Raw genomic sequence first — 9,768 nt, forward strand, 5'->3', positions numbered from 1 at the left:
ATAAATTTCATTGTATATATAGAACTATAGAACGTAACTTATCAAACAAAAAACAGATTAACACATAAGAGATTTCTGTTTTCAATTTTCGCCTAAACTAATAAGTGATTGTTGTTTAACGATAAAGACCAATAATCATGAAATTATCGTCATAAATTAAATTCTAATTGTATCTATCAAAAAAAAAAAATCATAATTTGAGCCACTTTTCTAATTATAGGCCTTAGGCTTAGCAGCTCAGGTTTAGGCCTGTACATATCGCGGACCTAATCGAATTTATTATAAAAAAATACAGGTGCACCACATGCACGTCTCATAACTATTTTCGAAGTTTTTATATACAATCTAGTCGTATTCTAAAATCTAGTCGTATTCTAAAATCTAGTCGTATTTTGAACCAAATGATACTTGCAATGTGAATCCCTTTTTTCTAGTTATATAAATAATAACTAGGTGTTATTTTAAGATCTAGTTGTATTCTGAACCAAGTGAGACTTGCCATGTGAAATCGAAGTACTAGATTCTAAAGTCGAAGAATGCTGCCAAAACTGATCAGCAGCGAGGTATGCGGAGGAATCTTTAATTCTTTATCCTTTGTAGAAACTACAAAGCATGACATATTCATAAGTTTACGTATATATAGTACGTAAGCTCGAATAATACATGGGCTACCATTGAGCTATATATATATACATATATATACAATAGCACAAGGTGAAGAGCAAACCAAAATTAAGAGCATTAGAAAGCAGATATGGAGGTGAAGCAAGTCCTTCGCATGAATGGGGGAGAGGGAAAAACAAGCTATGCAACCCACTCACAACATCAAGTCTCTCTCTCTCTCTCTCTCTCTCTCTCTCTCTCTCTCTCTCTCTCTCTCTCTCTCTCTCTCAATGTTGTTCTTTTCTTTCCCCTAGTTGTAATGTGTTTATGTTCCATTTGGTTGTAAGAGCATTACCATCCATGAAAAAAAAAAAAATAAAGCATGAAAAAAAAAAAAAAACATTTTGCATCACTAAAAGTTACTTCTTCTTTTTTATGAATAAGTTAATTTATTTATTTTACATTATTACTTAAACAATTTGTACATATCATATATCATATTCTTTATTTTACAATACATCACATTAAAATAATATTACTTTAATGTAAAAGAGAGAGATAGAGAGAGTTAAAGAGGAATACAGTTTTTTTTTTGTTTTTTTGCATGTTGCTAGAGTACTTATGCAAATTTGCAAGAACATTAGTATTGGGTGTACCAAAACACCAAACAACAAAAAAGTAGCTTCATCAGCTTTGCCATTTGCTAAAAATTTTGCAAAAAAAAAAAAAAAAAATTCACTAGCAATGCTACTTTTTCTTTTCTTTTCTTCTCTCTCCTCTTAGACCTCTCTCTTCTCACTCTCTTAGACCTCTTTCTTCTCTCTGATTGGGTTGTGGTGGTTAGGTCGATGGGTTTCGATCTGGTTATGGCTTGTTATGGTAGTGGTGGGTCGTTGTGTAGCGGATTGGGCTAATTGGGTTGTGAACCTTGTGGTGGTGGGTTGTTGATTGGGTTGGTTGGTTTCAATCTGATTATGGTTGTTGTTGTGGTGGTGAGTTGGGTTGTGGTGGTGGATCGTTGATTAGGTTGTGGTGATTGGGTTGTTGGGTTTGATCTTTGATTTGTTGATGGGTTGTGGGAGTGATGCTGCTAGATTGTGAGGGTGGTGCTAGGTTTTTTTCTTGTATCTTTTTTTTTAATACAATAGGAGTTGTTTTAGGTTATTTTAGTGTATTGTATGTTAGAATAGAAGAACGGTAGGAGTTATTGTAGTGTATATTGTTAAATAGTGGGTTAAAATAGCAAAATTAGATTTTTAGTTTGCTAAAATACCTCTTTTTTTAGGATACCAAATGCTAATGTTCTAAGCACTTTAGTAACAGGCAACCAAAAAAAAAAAATTGCATTTAGCTCACCAGATGTAAGTGTTTTTTGTGCACTTTTTGTGAAGAGAAATGATATGCTCAAAACATTTTCATAATACTTTCATAATAAATTTTAAGTGACATATTGTTATAGATTACTATTGGTGGGGGAAAAAAGTAATTTTAATTGTATTTTCAAATTAGAAATAATAATAACTTACTATTTATGATTTGTTATGAAAATGTTGTGAACATAGCACTTCTTTCCTTATGAATATAGTTATCTATTTTTATGCATACTCCAATAAGATTATCTTTAAAAAAAACAAACTGACAAAAGTCACAAATTAGGGGGAAAATAACTGGCTTCACAAAAATGTCTACGTTCATGGGTATATTCTAAGCTTTCATTTTCACTAAATTAATAATTAAAAAAAAAACAATTAGAAATCCAAGTTTAGAACCCCTTTTTACAAGAACCTGTATAACACAACTCACAACTTCATTCTCTTTGTAGTACTTCACCATATAGGTCAAACCCTCGTAAGAAAAAATATATATACATACATACATACGTTTATATATATATATGAAGCGTAAACCATAGATCCTACACACTTAAAAATTGTTTATAGTTAAATTTTATTTTAAGAAATTATTTTTATTGATTTGTTGAATTTGAAAAATAAATTTGACAAAAATATATTTATACATAAAAATAAAAAAGGTAAAGTAAATTAAGTAATTAATAAGCTGAATAAACGGAAAAAGCTTTAATTGGCTAATGAACCCCTTCACTTACGAAAAAAACTAGGAATGCATATAAAGATACTAAATATTATAAATCCAAAAACATATTACATCATTTAAATTATTTACTTGAAAAAGAAACAATGCCGTACACTTTTTTTTATATAAATATTTTGAACTCTAGAATCTGGATACCTCTATTGAAAACTAAAAAAAATACTAATTGAGTTACAAAATTTTTTGTTGTTTTCAATCATTTTTAATTAACTAAGAACATGATATTTTTCATTGCAGAGAATGGTGGCATCTATGGTCAAGCCCATAGTTGAAGAGAGCATTGAGGAGCTTTACCAAACCTTTTTCCCCGAGTGCTTGAAGATTGCAGATTTGGGATGCTCATTAGGACCCAACACCCTTCTAGTTGTATCAGAAATCATAGACATTCTTAGCACTACATCTCAGAAGTTGAACTCACCGTTACCTTCATTGCAAGCATTCCTAAATGATCTCCCCGGCAATGACTTCAACACAATTTTCAGGTCACTGCAGAGCTTCTATAGGAAATTGGAGACTGAGAAGGGAAACACCTTTGGAAATTGCTTCATATCTGGAGTGCCTGGGTCTTTCTATGGGAGGCTCTTCCCTTGCAATTCCCTTCACTTTGTTCATTCTTCTTATGCTATTATGTGGCTCTCCGAGGTTAATATATAATTCCCTTTTACTTTCCCGGTTTATGATGATGGGGTTTCAACACTTTCCATTGCATTTAATTTTGCTAGAGTTTACTATCGTATACCCTTAGTGTAATGATCACTCTATAAGTATAAGTACTTATGGAGCATAAGGGGCAAGGGTCAGGGTTCAAGTTTCTAGGAGGGAGATTCACACACATATACACTTAGATTAGATTAGAGTAGAAATTCTATCTTGTATCAAAAAAAAATTTGCAAGGGTTTAAACAAATAGGGACTCCACATGCATTAATATTGTAATAATTTCATGCGCTATTTTCTTGAGAGAAAATGAGAGAATCTTATTGTTTTTTAAGGTTTTAAATATATTACCACTGTACACCCTTGATGCGATGATCACTCCATAAATATAAGTGTTTATTGGGTGTGGAGGGAAAAAATCAGCATTCAAGTCTCTAAGAGAGAGTTTCATACACATATACATGTTAGAGTAAAAATTCTATCTTGTATAAAAAAATAAATAAATAAATATATCAACCCATAATTCTAAAATCAATCTACTAAAAGTCCATTGTCTTTGTCATTATTATTTTTTAATAATAATTAACAAAATATTTTATTAATTATTATTAAAAAATAATAATTAATAAATAGAAAAAGAAGAATCACGGTTGCTATTATGTGAATACAATCTTTTAGACTCGTCATGAGAGTTTAATAGATGACCGTATTTTACTTCCTACATAGCTTTCACATTCCTAGCTATCCGAGAATATATAATTATTTATTTGACTGGGTACAGTATGTAAAACCATCTTTTATATGTTTAATCTAAAAGCCATTTGAGCACCGATCCAAGTGATGGCAATGAATTTTAAGTCCATGCATGTTTTAGACTTTTAGTAGCTATATATAGGTGACTGAGGAAATCAATTGCAGGTACCAAAAGGGTTAGTGAGCCAGACAGGAGAAGCACTCAACAAAGGAAACATTTGCATTGCAAAGACAAGCCCTCCTGCTGTGTTTAAAGCATATTTGGACCAATTTCAAAGGGACTTCACACTTTTCCTAAAGTCTCGAGCGGAAGAATTAGTTGCTGGTGGTTGTATGGTCCTCACAACCATGGGAAGCATCAAAAGCGTTGATCCCCTTTCCATTTGGGAAGTCGTTGGTCTAAAACTCAATGACATGGTCTTGGAGGTATTAAAGATTTTTTTATTTAAACAAACGAGGATATCTATATACCGAGTATTTAACTATTAAAGTATTTAAGTTCTGGATGTTGCTCGTAACTAAAAAATATATATTTAATTGGGTTAAAATAAAAAGAGATGCCCAAAAACCTAGAGTAACGAATAATAAGCCATAAGAATGCTGAATCTGAATGACTAACAAGCATAGCATAAAAGGATGATTGATTCGGCACTTAGGAAGCATAAACATTTCATTAAGAGTATTGTATTTATATCATACCAGTGTCCGGCTGTTTTATGTTATCATTTTTAAGAAAATTGCACATGTCACTGTCTTATGCTCATAGAAGTACTTGTATTTGTATCCGTGTCTGTGTTTTATAATTCATCAATTTTCTTTCTTTTCTTTTTGGTTGGCTGGATGGTCAATCGCTTACTAGCAAAGTTTCAAAGGTTGGCGCCAGGCGGTGAAAACAAACGATAAAAACCCACTTTTCTTTTCTTCTCTTCTCTTTTCCTTAATAGATAAAAAATTTCATGTCATAAAAAATGCATACATGCATGGATTATGTTATATATGATTAAAAAAATGACATTGACATTAGGGCCGTGGGTGATAAGCAAGCAAGGGACACAATGACAACAACAATCTCAAATTACAGAAAACGTACATGCTAATCATGCTTAATTAATTGCAGGGCCTGATTGAAGAGTCAAAACTGGACACCTTCAATTTGCCATACTATGCAGCTACTATGGAGGAAGTAAAGAAGGTAATCGATGCCGAAGGATCTTTTACTTTGCAGAAACTTGAAGCTTTCAAAGTGGATTGGGACACCTATATAAAGAAGGCTAACAAGGGTCTTGATAAGCAAGCAAGGGAAGCCATACTTGCCAGTGACATTAGGGCCGTGGGTGAGCCCATTTTGGCAAGCCACTTTGGGGAAGCATCCATGGAGGATTTGTTCCGTAGGTTTAAAGAGGTTGTGCTTGATCACATGGAGAAGGAGAAATGTGTGTACTTTAATTTGGTTATCTCCTTGAAAAAGAAGGGTTGAAGGTTAATTAACTTGTGGAAGTGTAATTCTTGAGAAAAGGAAGCTTTGTAAGATTGTTCTTACTTTCTTATTGTATGCTTATTATGCCATATGGATTACATGGTAGAAAATCTTTCCTATTTTTTCAACGCCTTCTTTAAGCTTCAAAACCCATAAAAAGAACACAATACTGAAGATTTAAAATAATAATACTAATAATAATAATAATAATATTGATAATAAAGAAGAGAGAGAGAGAGAATATTATTGTTATCTTTCAAAAGTAGAATACAAATGCTAATAGAATCTTGAATTCTTTATGTAATAATTTATTCTCTATCATAAAATTTATTTAAGCAATAAAACTGTGTAAAGTACCTAAAATTTGAAGAAAAAAAAAATACATGGTAGAAACATGAATAAGACCAAATCCTTACTAAAATAGAAACTTATGTTAGACTATTATATAATTTTAAAAAAACGATATTTTAAAGAGATAAATACAAAAAACAAATTTAGTTTCCTTCAAATATATATATTGTGGGGGCTCGAGGACCAAGGATGAAGATCAAGGAACGAAGGAGATCCTAGTTAGGATGAGGGCCAACGCCCCAAGGACCCGAGGACGTGAGGACATAGTTGCATGGAGAAGTACAAAGGGTAGACTGGTAATATATGGCAGAGAGAGTGAAAATATCAGGTTTGAGGGTAGATAGCCTGTGAACTCCACATTGAATGCTCTGTACCTAGTTTCCTGACCGCATTAAATAAGGAATAACAGCTTTATTATCTGCATTGATGTAGAAGTGACCTGAACAGTGCAAATCACAGCTAGGCAGCTTCTTTCCATCACCTTCTACAAGCAATCGTACAAGTGTCAACAAAAGAAAATGGTTAGGTGGGAGATGGATGGTTGAGATGACAAGAGTAAGGAGTATAAATAGGGATGAAAGAGGCTAGGAGAGGGGAGGATGAACACGGCTTTGAGAATAGAGAGAATATTGATATTTGAATGTAAAGGATTCCTCCTCGGGAAAAACCTGAGAACGAACTTTTCCTATTCTTTTTTACTTTGAGTGGAATCCTCGGGATGCAGCCATCCTTTGTTGTTTTGTTCCCTCTCTACCAATTCTTTGTTTTAGGCCTTGAATTATTGGATTCATAGTGGGCTTTTGTTCCGTGCGTGATTTTTGGTCCTTTTATATATATATATATATATAAAAAAGGGGCGAAACACAGTGCTGAAGGCGAAATATAGTAATAATATATTGAAAGAAAGTAAAACCAACCAAGGAGGCGGTAGTGCAAGATATAATCAAAGTAATTTAAAACAAGAATAAGGTTGTAGAACCAGCCAAGCAGTATATCAAAAACAATAATAAGACGGTAGAACTAGCCAAGCAATATATCAAAATAGTTTAAAATATACTAAACACAAAGCTGAAAGTAGTTATTATTGAAAATAGATAACAATACTTACAGCAGTAGTAGTTACAAGATTTCAACAGTTCATCAGTACAAAGCTTGAAACTAGTTCTAGTTACAAGATTTGTAAGGAAATAGTGTAGTAGTGGAAATCCTAGAGAGAAAATTCTAAAGGAGAGAAGCAGGCCTAAAGAAAATTCTAGCTCTAGAGAATTCTGTATTTAACATAAGGTACATCCCCCCTTAAATAGGCAGAAAAAGCATAATGAACAATAACAGTGAACAGTAACCGTGAATAGTAAAAAGTGAACAGTAACTTTTCACTTTTTTGGCTCAAATCAGTACGAGCAAGAGCAGAGTGAGACTTCACTTCAATCTTCATCATTTGGCATTTTATGCCAAAAGTAACTAAGTAACATCATGAGAAATCCATTTTATCAAAAGCCACATCAATTAAGGGGAGCAAGCAGTACAATAATTGAAACTTTCACTAGAGGTAAATATTGTAGCATTTTGGCTGTTGTGCAAGCCAGAGAAATTAGAGAATCAGAATCAATCTTCCGCTAAATCAGGAGTATCTTCTTCATCATGACCAAACCATTCCTGATTGTAGGGATAGTAAGGGTTTTTTGTACCAGATACTTCAGAGGACCGTTCATCTTTTGAATCATCAGCAGCTTCTTTCTCCTTTGATATCGATCTTAAGGAGAGCATATAGAGCATCAAGGTCCTTGCGTATTTCATCCAAAGGAGAACCCTTCTTCTTAGGTTTAACAGAGGTTTTAGCAGATGTAGAAGCAATTGCATCAGCTAGTTCAGCTTTTTGCACTGGGGTATTGATCCTGACTGCAGGTAAAGCATTTGGGGATGGAAAATCCCTAGTAACATTATTTACAATTGCCTGTGTGTGGGGAAACTTATCCCACCACTTAACTTACCAGCGGCACACGAGAACATCTCCTTCCTTATCATATTGCCATTTCAAGATCCAAGGGACCTTATATCTCTTAATGAAATGGAGCAAAGCAAGGAATTTAGCACCATAAGCATCAACTTTGAACACACTTTTAAAATATTGGAAAGAACCTATCAATGGTCTTGGAAATATTTAATTCAGTAGCAGAGCCAAAGTAGGTCCACCAGTGGATGAACCAAAGAGGCAAATTGGAATTAAAATCCTTATCAAAATTAACAAACCATGAATGAGTCATGTTTTCATTTTGATGTAGCATGAATCTAAACCAAGTAGTGAGATAATCATGATATGAATAAGGGACAAAGGAGGTTGGTAGCTTTCTTGTGGAGGCAAGGTTGGGGCCCCACATTTCTTCAGAAATAATATGATTCAGGAAAAGATTGTCGTAAATAATCTTAGAAGGGTTGTTCTTATTGTTAGGATGTGTGCTCTTAAATCCTATTGTATGATGTTATGTATGACATTATGTTGTGATTAATAAAGTTGTTTTATTATTATTTAAAATGATGGTAACATGAATATGAGACATTATCATATAGTCCATGAGATGCATAATATGTGATTAATGTGATTTAGTCACAGAAGATATAAATCACAAGTTCTTTGTAAACTCAGAATTATAGTTCGTAGTCGGTGATGAAATTGGACATTTCATCTGTGAAGACTATAACGTATCAACTAAGATGATTTGTCTTCATCATGGAAATGGAGATTTCTAGTTGGTATGTTGATATGTTTTAAGAGTTAAATCATATTGAATCGGACTGCTGTAAGATTTATTATTTTTCTAACGACTGTCAAATAAATAATAAACTCACGACTTCTATTTACATGAACTCTTAATCCTAAGAGGATAATGAACCTGATCATGAAGTGTAGGTTACTTTAATATATCGGGAGTGAGGTTTAAAGTCACGATCAAAACCTCAGTATGTTGAACAGCCACATTTAATGTTGATGGAACATATATTCTCAAGATGGAATTCATAGTCTCTTAATGGAGATATAAAATATTTTCTTGAGATAAGTTTAATGAGTTTGGTTATTTAGAGTGTTAGGCCTAACCATTTTAATAAGGAGTTACTAAAGTATATATTTATGGAATTAAATTTCATAAATATGATGAATAACTTAAAGGATATAACCGAGTACTCAAGGAATTAAGATGTAGTAATTTACAAAATGACAGCCCACTTTCAAGACTTTGTATTACTATGAATATTATGAAGGGGTTGCATGTATAATAAAGTCTTGGGATATAATTTATAAATAAGGCCTACAGTGTAATTTTATATATATATATATAGTGGTATTAAATATAATTAATGGCAACTTTAGACTTGTCAAGAGTAGACAGAAAAGCCCAAGACTCATTGAAGCTAGTGTCTTATTAGTCCCTTTTGGTCCCACTCCAAACCACACACTTAAGCCCAATTGGAAAAACCCAAAAGGTCAGTCCAATTAGATAATCAGTTAGATATTAAGTAAGAAACATACAAAATTTGGTAAATGTATGAAATGGTGTGTATGTGAGTATGAGACACTCTAATTTTCTCCCTTAGAAACTGATTAAAAGACCACACTTCTTGGACGTAAAGTGGAATTGGAGTAAAGATTAAAAGTGCTCCCAAGTACTTCTGATCTTTGTTTTAAAATTTACCACACCAAGGTATGTTCTATTGTTCTTAAATTCTGAAACTTACATAGTGCATGTTATCGATTGTGAATGAAGTAGATCCATTAAATTTTCACTACGTATGCTTTGTATGCGATACAAACATGTGATT

General features: G+C 32.9%; 1 protein-coding gene across 1 annotated transcript; it reads left to right on the top strand.

The window, feature by feature from the left end:
* Positions 1-754: 754 nt before the first annotated feature.
* Positions 755-5,601, top strand: LOC142642294 (putative jasmonic acid carboxyl methyltransferase 2). The gene is made up of 4 exons (XM_075816647.1): positions 755-829; positions 2,953-3,357; positions 4,290-4,550; positions 5,242-5,601. The coding sequence occupies exons 1-4, from the start codon at positions 755-757 to the stop codon at positions 5,599-5,601; spliced, it is 1,101 nt and encodes a 366-aa protein (XP_075672762.1).
* Positions 5,602-9,768: the final 4,167 nt, after the last annotated feature.

The sequence above is a fragment of the Castanea sativa genome, chromosome 7 (genome assembly GCF_040712315.1).
Source record: "Castanea sativa cultivar Marrone di Chiusa Pesio chromosome 7, ASM4071231v1".
Taxonomy (NCBI): domain Eukaryota; kingdom Viridiplantae; phylum Streptophyta; class Magnoliopsida; order Fagales; family Fagaceae; genus Castanea; species Castanea sativa.